We start from the raw sequence: 17,500 nt of genomic DNA, 5'->3' as shown, positions 1-17,500 counted from the left end.
TCAGGTAGAGCGATGTTGTTTAAGTGAGTCAGGTAGAGCGATGTGGTTTAAGTGAGTCAGGTAGAGCGATGTGGTTTAAGTGAGTCAGGTAGAGCGATGTGGTTTAAGTGAGTCAGGTAGAGCGATGTGGTTTAAGTGAGTCAGGTAGAGCGATGTGGTTTAAGTGAGTCAGGTAGAGCGATGTTGTTTAAGTGAGTCAGGTAGAGCGATGTTGTTTGTGAGTCAGGTAGAGCGATGTTGTTTAAGTGAGTCAGGTAGAGCGATGTGGTTTAAGTGAGTCAGGTAGAGCGATGTTGTTTAAGTGAGTCAGGTAGAGCGATGTTGTTTAAGTGAGCCAGGTAGAGCGATGTTGTTTAAGTGAGTCAGGTAGAGTGATGTTGTTTAAGTGAGCCAGGTAGAGCGATGTTGTTTAAGTGAGTCAGGTAGAGCGATGTTGTTTAAGTGAGTCAGGTAGAGCGATGTTGTTTAAGTGAGTCAGGTAGAGCGATGTTGTTTAAGTGAGTCAGGTAGAGCGATGTGGTTTAAGTGAGTCAGGTAGAGCGATGTTGTTTAAGTGAGTCAGGTAGAGCGATGTTGTTTAAGTGGGCCAGGTAGAGCGATGTTGTTTGTGAGCCAGGTAGAGCGATGTTGTTTAAGTGAGTCAGGTAGAGCGATGTGGTTTAAGTGAGTCAGGTAGAGCGATGTTGTTTAAGTGAGTCAGGTAGAGCGATGTGGTTTAAGTGAGTCAGGTAGAGCGATGTTGTTTGTGGGCCAGGTAGAGCGATGTTGTTTAAGTGAGTCAGGTAGAGCGATGTGGTTTAAGTGAGTCAGGTAGAGCGATGTTGTTTAAGTGAGTCAGGTAGAGCGATGTTGTTTAAGTGAGTCAGGTAGAGCGATGTTGTTTAAGTGAGTCAGGTAGAGCGATGTTGTTTGTGAGTCAGGTAGAGCGATGTTGTTTAAGTGAGTCAGGTAGAGCGATGTTGTTTAAGTAAGTCAGGTAGAGCGATGTTGTTTAAGTAAGTCAGGTAGAGCGATGTTGTTTAAGTGAGTCAGGTAGAGCGATGTTGTTTAAGTGGGCCAGGTAGAGCGATGTTGTTTAAGTGGGCCAGGTAGAGCGATGTTGTTTAAGTGAGTCAGGTAGAGCGATGTTGTTTAAGTGAGTCAGGTAGAGCGATGTTGTTTAAGTGAGTCAGGTAGAGCGATGTTGTTTAAGTGAGTCAGGTAGAGCGATGTTGTTTAAGTGAGTCAGGTAGAGCGATGTTGTTTAAGTGAGTCAGGTAGAGCGATGTTGTTTAAGTGAGTCAGGTAGAGCGATGTTGTTTAAGTGAGTCAGGTAGAGCGATGTTGTTTAAGTGAGTCAGGTAGAGCGATGTTGTTTAAGTGGGCCAGGTAGAGCGATGTTGTTTAAGTGAGTCAGGTAGAGCGATGTTGTTTAAGTGAGTCAGGTAGAGCGATGTTGTTTAAGTGAGTCAGGTAGAGCGATGTTGTTTAAGTGAGTCAGGTAGAGCGATGTTGTTTAAGTGAGTCAGGTAGAGCGATGTTGTTTAAGTGGGCCAGGTAGAGCGATGTTGTTTAAGTGAGTCAGGTAGAGCGATGTTGTTTAAGTGAGTCAGGTAGAGCGATGTTGTTTAAGTGAGTCAGGTAGAGCGATGTTGTTTAAGTGAGTCAGGTAGAGCGATGTTGTTTAAGTGGGCCAGGTAGAGCGATGTTGTTTAAGTGAGTCAGGTAGAGCGATGTTGTTTGTGAGTCAGGTAGAGCGATGTTGTTTGTGAGTCAGGTAGAGCGATGTGGTTTAAGTGAGTCAGGTAGAGCGATGTTGTTTGTGAGTCAGGTAGAGCGATGTTGTTTAAGTGAGTCAGGTAGAGCGATGTGGTTTAAGTGAGTCAGGTAGAGCGATGTGGTTTAAGTGAGTCAGGTAGAGCGATGTGGTTTAAGTGAGTCAGGTAGAGCGATGTTGTTTGTGAGTCAGGTAGAGCGATGTGGTTTAAGTAAGTCAGGTAGAGCGATGTGGTTTAAGTGAGTCAGGTAGAGCGATGTGGTTTAAGTGAGCCAGGTAGAGCGATGTTGTTTAAGTGGGCCAGGTAGAGCGATGTTGTTTAAGTGAGTCAGGTAGAGCGATGTGGTTTAAGTGAGTCAGGTAGAGCGATGTGGTTTAAGTGGGCCAGGTAGAGCGATGTTGTTTAAGTGAGTCAGGTAGAGCGATGTTGTTTGTGAGTCAGGTAGAGCGATGTGGTTTAAGTGAGTCAGGTAGAGCGATGTTGTTTAAGTGGGCCAGGTAGAGCGATGTTGTTTAAGTGAGTCAGGTAGAGCGATGTGGTTTAAGTGAGTCAGGTAGAGCGATGTGGTTTAAGTGGGCCAGGTAGAGCGATGTTGTTTAAGTGAGTCAGGTAGAGCGATGTTGTTTGTGAGTCAGGTAGAGCGATGTGGTTTAAGTGAGTCAGGTAGAGCGATGTGGTTTAAGTGAGTCAGGTAGAGCGATGTGGTTTAAGTGAGTCAGGTAGAGCGATGTGGTTTAAGTGGGCCAGGTAGAGCGATGTTGTTTAAGTGAGTCAGGTAGAGCGATGTGGTTTAAGTGAGTCAGGTAGAGCGATGTTGTTTAAGTGGGCCAGGTAGAGCGATGTTGTTTAAGTGAGTCAGGTAGAGCGATGTTGTTTAAGTGAGTCAGGTAGAGCGATGTTGTTTAAGTGAGTCAGGTAGAGCGATGTTGTTTAAGTGAGTCAGGTAGAGCGATGTTGTTTAAGTGAGTCAGGTAGAGCGATGTGGTTTAAGTGAGTCAGGTAGAGCGATGTGGTTTAAGTGGGCCAGGTAGAGCGATGTTGTTTAAGTGAGTCAGGTAGAGCGATGTTGTTTGTGAGTCAGGTAGAGCGATGTGGTTTAAGTGAGCCAGGTAGAGCGATGTGGTTTAAGTGAGTCAGGTAGAGCGATGTGGTTTAAGTGAGTCAGGTAGAGCGATGTTGTTTAAGTGAGCCAGGTAGAGCGATGTGGTTTAAGTGAGTCAGGTAGAGCGATGTGGTTTAAGTGGGCCAGGTAGAGCGATGTTGTTTAAGTGAGTCAGGTAGAGCGATGTTGTTTGTGAGTCAGGTAGAGCGATGTGGTTTAAGTGAGTCAGGTAGAGCGATGTGGTTTAAGTGAGTCAGGTAGAGCGATGTGGTTTAAGTGAGTCAGGTAGAGCGATGTGGTTTAAGTGAGTCAGGTAGAGCGATGTGGTTTAAGTGAGTCAGGTAGAGCGATGTGGTTTAAGTGAGTCAGGTAGAGCGATGTTGTTTAAGTGGGCCAGGTAGAGCGATGTTGTTTAAGTGAGTCAGGTAGAGCGATGTTGTTTAAGTGAGTCAGGTAGAGCGATGTGGTTTAAGTGAGTCAGGTAGAGCGATGTGGTTTAAGTGAGTCAGGTAGAGCGATGTTGTTTAAGTGAGTCAGGTAGAGCGATGTTGTTTAAGTGAGTCAGGTAGAGCGATGTGGTTTAAGTGAGTCAGGTAGAGCGATGTTGTTTAAGTGAGTCAGGTAGAGCGATGTTGTTTAAGTGGGCCAGGTAGAGCGATGTTGTTTAAGTGAGTCAGGTAGAGCGATGTGGTTTAAGTGAGTCAGGTAGAGCGATGTTGTTTAAGTGAGTCAGGTAGAGCGATGTGGTTTAAGTGAGTCAGGTAGAGCGATGTTGTTTAAGTGAGTCAGGTAGAGCGATGTTGTTTAAGTGAGTCAGGTAGAGCGATGTGGTTTAAGTGAGTCAGGTAGAGCGATGTTGTTTAAGTGAGTCAGGTAGAGCGATGTTGTTTAAGTGGGCCAGGTAGAGCGATGTTGTTTAAGTGAGTCAGGTAGAGCGATGTGGTTTAAGTGAGTCAGGTAGAGCGATGTTGTTTAAGTGAGTCAGGTAGAGCGATGTTGTTTAAGTGAGTCAGGTAGAGCGATGTTGTTTAAGTGAGCCAGGTAGAGCGATGTTGTTTGTGAGTCAGGTAGAGCGATGTGGTTTAAGTGAGTCAGGTAGAGCGATGTTGTTTAAGTGAGTCAGGTAGAGCGATGTTGTTTAAGTGAGCCAGGTAGAGCGATGTTGTTTGTGGGCCAGGTAGAGCGATGTTGTTTAAGTGAGCCAGGTAGAGCGATGTTGTTTGTGAGTCAGGTAGAGCGATGTGGTTTAAGTGAGTCAGGTAGAGCGATGTTGTTTAAGTGAGTCAGGTAGAGCGATGTTGTTTAAGTGAGCCAGGTAGAGCGATGTTGTTTGTGGGCCAGGTAGAGCGATGTTGTTTAAGTGAGCCAGGTAGAGCGATGTGGTTTTAGTGAGTCAGGTAGAGCGATGTTGTTTAAGTAAGTCAGGTAGAGCGATGTGGTTTAAGTGGGCCAGGTAGAGCGATGTTGTTTGTGAGTCAGGTAGAGCGATGTTGTTTGTGAGTCAGGTAGAGCGATGTTGTTTGTGAGTCAGGTAGAGCGATGTTGTTTGTGAGTCAGGTAGAGCGATGTTGTTTAAGTGGGCCAGGTAGAGCGATGTTGTTTGTGAGCCAGGTAGAGCGATGTTGTTTAAGTGAGTCAGGTAGAGCGATGTGGTTTAAGTGAGTCAGGTAGAGCGATGTTGTTTAAGTGAGTCAGGTAGAGCGATGTGGTTTAAGTGAGTCAGGTAGAGCGATGTTGTTTGTGGGCCAGGTAGAGCGATGTTGTTTAAGTGAGTCAGGTAGAGCGATGTGGTTTAAGTGAGTCAGGTAGAGCGATGTTGTTTAAGTGAGTCAGGTAGAGCGATGTTGTTTAAGTGAGTCAGGTAGAGCGATGTTGTTTAAGTGAGTCAGGTAGAGCGATGTTGTTTGTGAGTCAGGTAGAGCGATGTTGTTTAAGTGAGTCAGGTAGAGCGATGTTGTTTAAGTAAGTCAGGTAGAGCGATGTTGTTTAAGTAAGTCAGGTAGAGCGATGTTGTTTAAGTGAGTCAGGTAGAGCGATGTTGTTTAAGTGGGCCAGGTAGAGCGATGTTGTTTAAGTGGGCCAGGTAGAGCGATGTTGTTTAAGTGAGTCAGGTAGAGCGATGTTGTTTAAGTGAGTCAGGTAGAGCGATGTTGTTTAAGTGAGTCAGGTAGAGCGATGTTGTTTAAGTGAGTCAGGTAGAGCGATGTTGTTTAAGTGAGTCAGGTAGAGCGATGTTGTTTAAGTGAGTCAGGTAGAGCGATGTTGTTTAAGTGAGTCAGGTAGAGCGATGTTGTTTAAGTGAGTCAGGTAGAGCGATGTTGTTTAAGTGAGTCAGGTAGAGCGATGTTGTTTAAGTGGGCCAGGTAGAGCGATGTTGTTTAAGTGAGTCAGGTAGAGCGATGTTGTTTAAGTGAGTCAGGTAGAGCGATGTTGTTTAAGTGAGTCAGGTAGAGCGATGTTGTTTAAGTGAGTCAGGTAGAGCGATGTTGTTTAAGTGAGTCAGGTAGAGCGATGTTGTTTAAGTGGGCCAGGTAGAGCGATGTTGTTTAAGTGAGTCAGGTAGAGCGATGTTGTTTAAGTGAGTCAGGTAGAGCGATGTTGTTTAAGTGAGTCAGGTAGAGCGATGTTGTTTAAGTGAGTCAGGTAGAGCGATGTTGTTTAAGTGGGCCAGGTAGAGCGATGTTGTTTAAGTGAGTCAGGTAGAGCGATGTTGTTTGTGAGTCAGGTAGAGCGATGTTGTTTGTGAGTCAGGTAGAGCGATGTGGTTTAAGTGAGTCAGGTAGAGCGATGTTGTTTGTGAGTCAGGTAGAGCGATGTTGTTTAAGTGAGTCAGGTAGAGCGATGTGGTTTAAGTGAGTCAGGTAGAGCGATGTGGTTTAAGTGAGTCAGGTAGAGCGATGTGGTTTAAGTGAGTCAGGTAGAGCGATGTTGTTTGTGAGTCAGGTAGAGCGATGTGGTTTAAGTAAGTCAGGTAGAGCGATGTGGTTTAAGTGAGTCAGGTAGAGCGATGTGGTTTAAGTGAGCCAGGTAGAGCGATGTTGTTTAAGTGGGCCAGGTAGAGCGATGTTGTTTAAGTGAGTCAGGTAGAGCGATGTGGTTTAAGTGAGTCAGGTAGAGCGATGTGGTTTAAGTGGGCCAGGTAGAGCGATGTTGTTTAAGTGAGTCAGGTAGAGCGATGTTGTTTGTGAGTCAGGTAGAGCGATGTGGTTTAAGTGAGTCAGGTAGAGCGATGTTGTTTAAGTGGGCCAGGTAGAGCGATGTTGTTTAAGTGAGTCAGGTAGAGCGATGTGGTTTAAGTGAGTCAGGTAGAGCGATGTGGTTTAAGTGGGCCAGGTAGAGCGATGTTGTTTAAGTGAGTCAGGTAGAGCGATGTTGTTTGTGAGTCAGGTAGAGCGATGTGGTTTAAGTGAGTCAGGTAGAGCGATGTGGTTTAAGTGAGTCAGGTAGAGCGATGTGGTTTAAGTGAGTCAGGTAGAGCGATGTGGTTTAAGTGGGCCAGGTAGAGCGATGTTGTTTAAGTGAGTCAGGTAGAGCGATGTGGTTTAAGTGAGTCAGGTAGAGCGATGTTGTTTAAGTGGGCCAGGTAGAGCGATGTTGTTTAAGTGAGTCAGGTAGAGCGATGTTGTTTAAGTGAGTCAGGTAGAGCGATGTTGTTTAAGTGAGTCAGGTAGAGCGATGTTGTTTAAGTGAGTCAGGTAGAGCGATGTTGTTTAAGTGAGTCAGGTAGAGCGATGTGGTTTAAGTGAGTCAGGTAGAGCGATGTGGTTTAAGTGGGCCAGGTAGAGCGATGTTGTTTAAGTGAGTCAGGTAGAGCGATGTTGTTTGTGAGTCAGGTAGAGCGATGTGGTTTAAGTGAGCCAGGTAGAGCGATGTGGTTTAAGTGAGTCAGGTAGAGCGATGTGGTTTAAGTGAGTCAGGTAGAGCGATGTTGTTTAAGTGAGCCAGGTAGAGCGATGTGGTTTAAGTGAGTCAGGTAGAGCGATGTGGTTTAAGTGGGCCAGGTAGAGCGATGTTGTTTAAGTGAGTCAGGTAGAGCGATGTTGTTTGTGAGTCAGGTAGAGCGATGTGGTTTAAGTGAGTCAGGTAGAGCGATGTGGTTTAAGTGAGTCAGGTAGAGCGATGTGGTTTAAGTGAGTCAGGTAGAGCGATGTGGTTTAAGTGAGTCAGGTAGAGCGATGTGGTTTAAGTGAGTCAGGTAGAGCGATGTGGTTTAAGTGAGTCAGGTAGAGCGATGTTGTTTAAGTGGGCCAGGTAGAGCGATGTTGTTTAAGTGAGTCAGGTAGAGCGATGTTGTTTAAGTGAGTCAGGTAGAGCGATGTGGTTTAAGTGAGTCAGGTAGAGCGATGTGGTTTAAGTGAGTCAGGTAGAGCGATGTTGTTTAAGTGAGTCAGGTAGAGCGATGTTGTTTAAGTGAGTCAGGTAGAGCGATGTGGTTTAAGTGAGTCAGGTAGAGCGATGTTGTTTAAGTGAGTCAGGTAGAGCGATGTTGTTTAAGTGGGCCAGGTAGAGCGATGTTGTTTAAGTGAGTCAGGTAGAGCGATGTGGTTTAAGTGAGTCAGGTAGAGCGATGTTGTTTAAGTGAGTCAGGTAGAGCGATGTGGTTTAAGTGAGTCAGGTAGAGCGATGTTGTTTAAGTGAGTCAGGTAGAGCGATGTTGTTTAAGTGAGTCAGGTAGAGCGATGTGGTTTAAGTGAGTCAGGTAGAGCGATGTTGTTTAAGTGAGTCAGGTAGAGCGATGTTGTTTAAGTGGGCCAGGTAGAGCGATGTTGTTTAAGTGAGTCAGGTAGAGCGATGTGGTTTAAGTGAGTCAGGTAGAGCGATGTTGTTTAAGTGAGTCAGGTAGAGCGATGTTGTTTAAGTGAGTCAGGTAGAGCGATGTTGTTTAAGTGAGCCAGGTAGAGCGATGTTGTTTGTGAGTCAGGTAGAGCGATGTGGTTTAAGTGAGTCAGGTAGAGCGATGTTGTTTAAGTGAGTCAGGTAGAGCGATGTTGTTTAAGTGAGCCAGGTAGAGCGATGTTGTTTGTGGGCCAGGTAGAGCGATGTTGTTTAAGTGAGCCAGGTAGAGCGATGTTGTTTGTGAGTCAGGTAGAGCGATGTGGTTTAAGTGAGTCAGGTAGAGCGATGTTGTTTAAGTGAGTCAGGTAGAGCGATGTTGTTTAAGTGAGCCAGGTAGAGCGATGTTGTTTGTGGGCCAGGTAGAGCGATGTTGTTTAAGTGAGCCAGGTAGAGCGATGTGGTTTTAGTGAGTCAGGTAGAGCGATGTTGTTTAAGTAAGTCAGGTAGAGCGATGTGGTTTAAGTGGGCCAGGTAGAGCGATGTTGTTTGTGAGTCAGGTAGAGCGATGTTGTTTGTGAGTCAGGTAGAGCGATGTTGTTTGTGAGTCAGGTAGAGCGATGTTGTTTGTGAGTCAGGTAGAGCGATGTTCGAGGGGTGTTTTGGCTGTTCTGTCCCTTTAAAGGCTGGTAACTGGGAGGGCTGGTTCCAGTTGAGCAGATGAGGGGTGATCTGTCTGCTCCACCGCCCTGCGCAAGAGGCATGTGTGTGACCAGTCTACATGATGTATTAACGCACACAGACACACACGTGCACACACACACACACACACACGCACGTGCGCACACACACATGCATGCGCACAGAAACACGCACACACACATGCAGGCGGATACAGACACAGACACGCACACACACACCCTGCTCACTGACTCAATGTAAGCGCAAATATTGGCAACAGCAAATCGGAGCACAAAGACAATCTCCACCCACACATGACACAGCAGACAGTCTCTGGAATAGCCCTCCACACACACACACACACACACACACACACACACACACACACACACACACACACACACACACACACACACACACACGCTTGAAATGGCTGCTTGCCATGCCAGGCTGAATCTGAGCACTTGCAGTTGGCTGGATGTTAAAATAATGGTTCAGGCAGTTCAGCACTGATGCCCCAAAACACCAAATCATTTTAATGAGAGGTTTTCCAAAAACAATAACACTCATTTGATGCAAATTATGTTTTAATGTTTCTACCTTGGCAAGGTGAAGGTTTGCTCATGGTTTTGTATCAACAGGCAGAGCCGCTGAACAGACAAACAGATAGAGGCGACTTCAGGTGGCACAATTAACCATCCCGTAGCCTGCTGCAATTAACCATCCCGTAACCAGCTGCAATTAACCATCCCGTAGCCTGCTGCAATTAACCATCCCGTAGCTGCAATTATCTGAATTCAGCCTGAACTAGTCCCCACCACAACACCAGACGGTGTCTTTGTCTGTCAGGCTCATTCCCTGTAACAGCCGAGCACAACTTCACGCCCTGTTGAAGGCGCCCGCCGTCCCTGGCCCACTGCTCTCTGCGGAACCGGAGCTCCATCCAACCCCACTATATCTGCTCCATCCAACCCCACTATATCTGCTCCATCCAACCCCACTATATCTGCTCCATCCAACCCCACTATATCTGCTCCATCCAACCCCACTATATCTGCTCCATCCAACCCCACTATATCTGCTCCATCCAACCCCACTATCCTGGGGACACAGCGGAGGAGAGCGCCGGTACCGATAGGCCTACTCGCCATCTCCACGTCCATCTCTCCCTGTGTCGTGTCTAATTTGAGAACACCCTGTTCTGCATGGTCTATGTGCAGGCTTGGACGATGGGGGGTGGAATAATAGCCAAACGAAACGAGATGATCAAAGTGACTGAGTTCAGCTATGCGTCTGCTTATGGCTTCGCCTGTGCTTGGAGCACCCAGGCCACCGTCTCTCTTGTGTATTCTGTGTGTATTCTGCACAGTGTGTATTCTCGTTTGCGGCACAGTTGGGGCGCAGTGGCCTATAAAGGCTTGTCATTAAAAAAAAATCTGGTGGCATTTACGACGAATGCGCTGGTTGTGAATGAATCAAGTAGAACACACCCACCCCCGCGCGCACGCGCGGAGCCCTCTCTGCAGCACGGGCCGCACGCGCAGTGCTGTTGCCCCTCTGATAACTGCCCCTCTGATAACTGCCCCTCTGATAACTGTCACAGGCTTTATCACGATCCATACTGTCATATATGCAGAAATCAAATGTTAACATCAAGCATCCTAATAAGATCATTTGGCCCGAGGAATCATTTGGCCCTCACCCTGTTCACACCACAATGCCAGCGCATCAGTAACGCGTGGTTTACCATCAATTCACGAATACACTGGCGAAAATACGCCCGAATGAAAGATAAAAGGGCAGAGAAGGAATGACAGGGGAGTTACCTTCATGTCCCCTATGACTGTCTGGAAGAGTCCTCCGAGCGCACTGCATTCTCTCTCAATCACCGTTTCCATTTTCAGCACTGCGTGGTAGGCTGGGCGACTGTTTATCTATCCAAAGGCTGGCTTGGAGCTAAATGTGTGTCCAAATGTCCTCGGTTATCTGAACGTAAAGGGTCTAAAGCAGAGCAGTGTCTTTAAGGACAGATGTCCGTGTCCTCCTGTCCGCAGCGGGGCCGAGCGAGGGACAGCAAAGCGCCGAGGCGATTAAACCGATCCGTTAGATTCCACCCGGGGATAAAATCCATGTTTTTGCGTGAGCGTCATTATGAAAACAACAAACAAACGTGTAAACGATCCAGGCTCGCTGGGTGATCAAACCCGTTGTAAAGCCAGCGGGATCGGGACAGAGAGACAGTCTCAGCAGCAGACGGACTCGGGGTCTTCCGCCGAAGTTTGAGCCACAGCTGAGCGGGCGCGCGGCCGCGAGCGGAGACTTGGGGGTGCGCGAGCCCGCGAGAGGAGCGCGCGTCCGCGTGGCCCCGCCTTGGCTCCTGAAGTGTCTCTAACAACATTATTATGGTGCATGCATGGAATCAGAACCCTCAATTCGTCTTTTTTCAACTGGTAATCAGAATAATTGTTCTGTTTATAGATGTGTGATATCATTTTTTCACACGTGAAGTATGAATATAGCCTACAAATAAATTCAGATTATTATGGAGATAAGAGTCACATGGACAAGCAAACAGCCTACATCACATATCATATGAATACATACGTATGTGTAACAGTGATGACATTTAAACTTGACATTTTACTTGAGTGTCAGTCATACTGGCACTACGAATGCAGGTGCTGCCGCCCAGTGGCCATTTAATGCACCTGCGATTCGCTTCTGCACGAACACTATTGTACAGTTGTAGCCTATCACAAATATCCAAAGATGTGCATAATAACTAGAGACATATTGTACAGGACCTGTGCTTTTGCAGAGCAATGGCACACTCTGAATGTTGCACGTGACCTCTGATTGTCAGAATCAGAATCATTTTATTGCCATTTGTACTTGACATATAGCCTATTTTTGTGCGTTACCGTGAAGATCATGAGTTCAATCCTTGGTGTGGACATAACAAGGTAGGCTACTATGATGTATTTGTCACTGGATGTTGTAGAAGTTATGTAAAAAATGCGGTTACCTGGTGGTTCTATGTCAGTTATTGAATTTATGTGGTAGAGCCATCAGTCATAAATAAACGAGCGTGGGTCATATTTGTTAATTATAGACCCTTTTACAACCTAGTCAGCACAAGTATGCGCGCGCATTTTTAAAACAGTAGCAGAGGAAAACAGACGAATTCGCCTGTGGCTACATAGTGGAGGAACCAACCATCAAAAAGAGCCTTAGTTTTTGAGATAGAAAATGACAAAGGATTATCTTGTAATTTCCTCTTTCAGGTTAGGCGTTTTTTGCACTATTTTGGCCTATGGGGTACTGTAAGTCACTTCATGGATGAATTTCATGACTTTTGCAGGAAAAGTAAAACTTGGGACAATCTATTAGATATATCTTTAATATGTCCCCTTCATGAAATAGATTGTCCCAAGTTTTACTTTTCCTGCAAAAGTCATGAAATTCATCCATGAAGTGACTTACAGTACCCCATAGGCCAAAATAGTGCAAAAAACGCCTAACCTGAAAGAGGAAATTACAAGATAATCCTTTGTCATTTTCTACCAGATGGTTGTTTTTACATCATACTTGCACAGATGGTCCCTACATCCCAAAACAACCATGATGCCAATATTTGGATCTATTTTGAATCAGCAGCCTTCTATATAAGGCCTTATTATAGGCGGAAAGAGCAAAATGTTATTTTGTATGAGGAACATTCACTTTTAATCCTGGTCCTACTCTTCTATCATGGATAGAACAAAACCTTTTTTTCATAACTTTGACTTACCCCCTTCATAAAATGAATGATCAGACTTTTTACTTTTTTAAAAAGCTATGAAATTCTTCAATAAAGTGATTCACCACATTTGCAAAAAAAGAGCCAAAAAGTTCCAAGGTAATCCTGCATCATTTCCCATCTACTAGTGGGATTTACTTTATATTTCCACAGATTGTCTACAGGTAGAACCCTAACACCCCAAACCAACCAAAGTGTCACAGTATTATTGTATTGTGAATCAGCAGGCTTTTATAGACCACTAGGCCGTGTTACAGACAGATACGTCAACGTTTTTTTTTTTCTGAGTCACTTCTAATCCTGGTATAACACAACTGCTTAATAACAGGGAATACAATTGCTACCATGTTTCACCCAAGTCATATTCATATGGAATCTATAGATGACGACCAGGTTATATCTCATACACCTTAATGCAGCAGGAATGACAAGTATTATTATATTGGCAGCCTTCTATATGGTAGTTAGACTTAAAGTGCAGTGTGGACACAGTGGAATACACTACATTTTCTGTGCCATTCTTGAAAAATCATGAATCAAGTGCTTATTCTCAGTTTCATCTTTTAGTTACTTTTGATATTTAGAAATCAACAAACTATTTGAGCAGTGGGGGAGGAACTGAATAATTACTGGTCAAATAGTTTTCCAGGGGGGTGAATCAGTCACTAGCATTAGCACAGTCTATGGAAGTGCAGGAGCAATATTCTGTGCAGTGCAATCCCACAGACAGACACTGGCACTTTCTTGTTTTATTGCAATCTGTATCACTGCAATAGAGATGGGTGAGATCTCTCACAGCTTTCGGTGAAGGATCCTTTTTGAAAAGGACTGGCTGTAGTGATACATCATCTTTTAGTATCAAACCTTTTCCGACTGGATTCCAAAGGAGGGGTTTAGTGACATGACTGTGGCACCATATGCCAGTTTGGTCCATCGCCTGTAGGAGGTGCTGTTTAAAAGCATCTTCAGTGGGAGGCAGATGTGAGACAGACCTACATAAAAATAGGCAAATCCACAGCTTTCAATAAACTTGACAAGCACATAAATGAGCTTCAGGATCTGAGAACCTTTGGCTTGACTGATTGCCTTCCAGAGGCTCTACCGGTGGCAAGAAAATATGCTGTTCATCTCTATGGTCCAAAAAAGAAGGCAAAGGGCCAGCCATGTACCACTCTTGATGAGCTCCGGTGCTTTCTTGCATTACACAGACATGCCAGTTGTATGAAGGCATTTTACAGTATGATTGTGTGTGCATTACTGTCCAGGGTTGTGTGATGCGTAGTGCAGTAGATATGTGGTAGTAGTTCTTGTAGTTAGTGCATGCTGCATGCCGCTTCTGCTTGCTACTCTGCTTTCAGCTACCGCTGCTGGCTAGCCCTCCTCACTGAGGGTGAAAAGAGGAGCCGAGTACGTAAGTCTTCTGCCGGTACAAAGCCTCTCCACCGCCAAGACTCCTACAGTGCCTCCGCGTGGCCACACATGGTAACTGGGTACCTCGCGGTCCCAGGCTAAGCTGTAGGGGATCTCGGAGCAACAGTGGGCCCCAGAGGCAAGGTGCGCAGGCCCACCCGTGTGTGGACACACCCTGGCTCCTGCCAACCACTGTCCCAGCTATGGGCAAATAGCATGGGCAGATGGGGCTCACAGCCATGGTAGGCAACCCATCTAGGAGAAGGTCACTCCGAACAAAAACCACAGGTGCTGCTCGCGCCTGGCTCCGCACCATATACCATCTGGAGGTGTGGAGCAAGGGCAGATGAGGGCTTTATGCCCAAAACGTCCAGAGTAGGGCTGTGAGGAGTTGCGCCCCACAGTCCTTAACTAGCATTGTAAAGCCTGACAATGGAGACACCGATCATCGAGAATCCTATACTTCCAGCGGCAGGAGTCCACAGGAACCAAGCAGCGGACGGTGGTGCTGGTTCTCCCTGGGGGGACACTATGACGACTGGACCCCAAACCCTCTCCATTGGAGAGGAAGAGCTCAGTCTGACCACAGCCCACTGTCCAATGTACTCTTGCGCTGTAGGAGACCATTTATTATGGGAACCTTCAACACAAACACAGTAAGGGAGGAGACATGGCTAGAGGAACTAGCGCCCTGTGTTGGTGAGAGGGGAGTGGAGATCCTGGGAGTCCAGGAGCACAGGAGAGTGCACTCTGACTACGGGTGTAACAATATATCGTGCCACAATATATCGCGATACAGAAACTTCACAATACCTATCGTCAAGGTGAAAAAAAATATTGTGATATGTTTATTGTATATCAGTGAACACTGGCTACACAACGCTGGTAACAAGCATAGGCCTATCCATGATATTTATAACAGTTAAGCTCTAAATGCACAAAGTGTAGTGGAGTAGAAATGTGGAGAAATGCACTATTGGTGTGAACAGCAGCGCTACTGCAACGCTTCACACCTGCCCTTAGTGTATCGTATCGTATTGTTATCGTCAGCCCAATATCGTGTATCGTATCGTGAGATTAGTGTATCGTTACACCCCTTATATATACACACACAGGGGTTCAACTGGGATTTGTTATGTGGGGGGGATCTGTGTTAGCGGGGTTGGCAAAGATACATAAGGGTGTGGGCAGTGGCAGCAGTGATGGTGGCGCTTAGTAGGCTACTGCTTCATAAATATCAAATATCAAGCCTTTAATGATCTATCTATCGTTGAAATTAAAGTATTCTTGATTAAATACAATTCTAACACTGCTTCTCAACCCCATGATGTGCTGTTCCACCCTGCACTGCATCACTCTCTCGCTAGCCTACTGCTGGGTTTGGTGACTCACTCCTATGTAGGAGTGTAGGACACGACACAGTTCTACTGATATTGTGAGGCCATCTCACTGGAAGGTTGGAATGCGAGTCTTGATAACAGACCTACCACCTCCTGTCTCCCCCATCCCCCTGCGCCAGGCCACATGCCACACCCACAGACACTCACACAGTGAGACAAAGGAGTGAACCTATTTGCCTTGTTTTTTTTAATAAAGTGACATTTCTCCATCTCCACCATGTGATGCAAACACCACATGAATAAGCCCGGTGAACCAAGTTATTGTGTGATGCACTGTATTTCTAATGCAACTGTACTGTGTGTTATAAATAACGGATTATATGCTGCTAAGTCTACCATAGTCAAGTTTGGTATTCATATTTGGCTAAAATCATGAATCAGGTGATTAGGCATGTTGTGGAAATGTCATATCATGTTGAAACCATAACCAGGATATTTGATGAGTCCAGAGTGAGTAAAGAATCTGAATCATCTTTTATGATGGGAGCGGGGCCCTCTGGGTGATCCAGCTGTACACCCGTAGACGCAACAGCCAGACATCTTGATGGCATATAAAATCTATACGCACTAAAATACTGCTCTGGGTTCCTTGTTCTGAATCCGTCTGTCTCCCCCTGCTGCTGTTTCAACAATGCTCGCGCATAGCCTACTTCTTCCGACGGCTGTAAAAGGTCTATAGGAGGGAAAGTGATCTCATCGCCCCCTAGTGGTAGCGTAATGCAGAGAGAATGAATGGGATTTCTCATAGACACGTCTTTTGAAAAATGATATCTTGGTTAAAGTTAGTAGAATGCCTTAAACGGCAAATACTTGGAGACAAACTTGATTGATTCTGGTGATCATAGTTGATTTTCAATCACAATCCGAATTATATTAAATAATTAGCTGTGACTATGAAAATGTAAAACTAAAGTCCAGTTGCTCATGAGGGTGTCATTTAAAGGTGCTCTCCCTCCAGCTCTGTTTTCAGCAAGGGGGCATAAACCGTTAGTAGATTAGAAAAGAAACATCAAATTGTGTGCAGCATGGGTTTCACATCACCAGAAGGGCGCAGCTGAGCATTGGCATTTATATGTAAAAACATACAGAAAAACTATAGTAGGCTAGCTTAGGCTACTGATGTTTTTTTTTAAACACATCAACAAAGGCCAATCATTTGAGAGCGAGCGAATAAGAGGGCAATATTTAGGACGAAACAACCAAGCTTTTAGGGACACACTAAATAAACTACAGAGTCATTATGGTCAAGCACCACGAAGAGAATGACAGGACGATAAAATACACCCCCTTAGGACACAGCACTCAATAGCCTACTCCCCTACTTCACTAATCAGTGTTTAGGTAAGCTGGGTTCTCTCCACCAAGTCTGAACGCGATATTGAAAGTCACTAATTCTGGTAGGTTATAATTCCCATGTATGTACAGTAGGCCTACTCTAGTGCCTCAGTCCCGTGGTCCCATCCCGCTCGCTCATGCCAGACAAGTCCTTTGCTGCTCCGTCAAAATAAATCGGTGTCGGCCTAGTTAGGAGAGGCGCTCATATTTACAAGTGTCAGATAAACATGAAACTTCACTTACTTAAGCAAAAGGGTCTATTTTTAACAAATGCTGGGTTTTGGCGCTACCATTAAATAACTGATTCTGTCCGAGTGAAATTATTTTTCCGAGGTAGGTAGTCTTCTTCTGTGGTGGCGGTGAAGCTTCACAGTGTATTAACACTTTGTATTCTGTGTATTAACACTTTGTATTCTGTGTATTAACACTTTGTATTCTGTGTATTAACACTTTGTATTCTGTGTATTAACACTTTGTATTCTGTGTATTAACGCACCGAAATGTGTGACCATCGGATTTTATGAGCGGTGGTCACACATTTCGGTGATCATGTCGGTGTATTAACATGCGGAAATCAGTGTCCACCGGATCTGATCTGGATCTGGTCACTGATGGTCACAGAATTCCGCACCTGGTTGAATCAGGGCGACGCGAAACCTCCGGTTGGAAATCCGTCGGTGGCTCTGGGAAGAGAGGCCAGCAGCTGATGACACCGTGGAAGTTTGAAGTGCTAACAGTAACTATAGTAACAGTACTCCTATATGCTAACATGGATATCTTATCTTATCACTATAGCTTACAATTAGAATCAGAATCAGAATCAGTTTTTATTATAAAAAAAATGTTTTATTTAGTTTTTATAATTTGCCACCACCACCGCCTCCTCCTCCGAGCCATGGAAGAGGAGAGAGAGAGAAGAGGACATCTCTCTCTCTCTCCCTGACTCTCTCTCAGTGGTCCAGAGAGAGAGAGAGAGGAGAAGGAGATACCATCTTGACATCTCCTCCTCCCCCCCTCTCTGGCCAGAGAGACGGAGAGAGAGAGAGAGGAGGAGATATCAATCTGACATCTCCTCCTCCTCTCTCTCTCTCTCCGGCCCACGAGAGAGATCCAGGGAGAGAGAGGGAGAGGGAGATGCCCCCCTCTCTCTCTCTCTCTGGCTGCCCGTCCTCTGTCGCTCTCTGGCTTTTATACTCCTCCTGGCCCACGTCACAAGGGCGCTCTGTGACGTCACGGTTTGCAA

The 17,500-nt window shown here is 45.6% G+C and overlaps 1 protein-coding gene across 1 annotated transcript in view; it reads right to left on the bottom strand.

The window, feature by feature from the left end:
• Positions 1–10,211, bottom strand: part of LOC311326426 (protein MTSS 1-like) — a gene marked incomplete at both ends in the record, with an annotated part of 109,262 nt that extends 99,051 nt beyond the window's left edge. The window contains one exon of the mRNA XM_084459319.1: positions 10,140–10,211. Within this exon, the coding sequence (XP_084315445.1) occupies positions 10,140–10,211 (72 nt within the window). The remainder of the gene's footprint in view (positions 1–10,139) is intronic.
• Positions 10,212–17,500: the final 7,289 nt, after the last annotated feature.

This window comes from Borostomias antarcticus (assembly GCF_949987555.1).
Source record: "Borostomias antarcticus genome assembly, chromosome: 27".
NCBI lineage: Eukaryota > Metazoa > Chordata > Actinopteri > Stomiiformes > Stomiidae > Borostomias > Borostomias antarcticus.
This window is presented reverse-complemented; position numbering and strand designations above follow the sequence as displayed.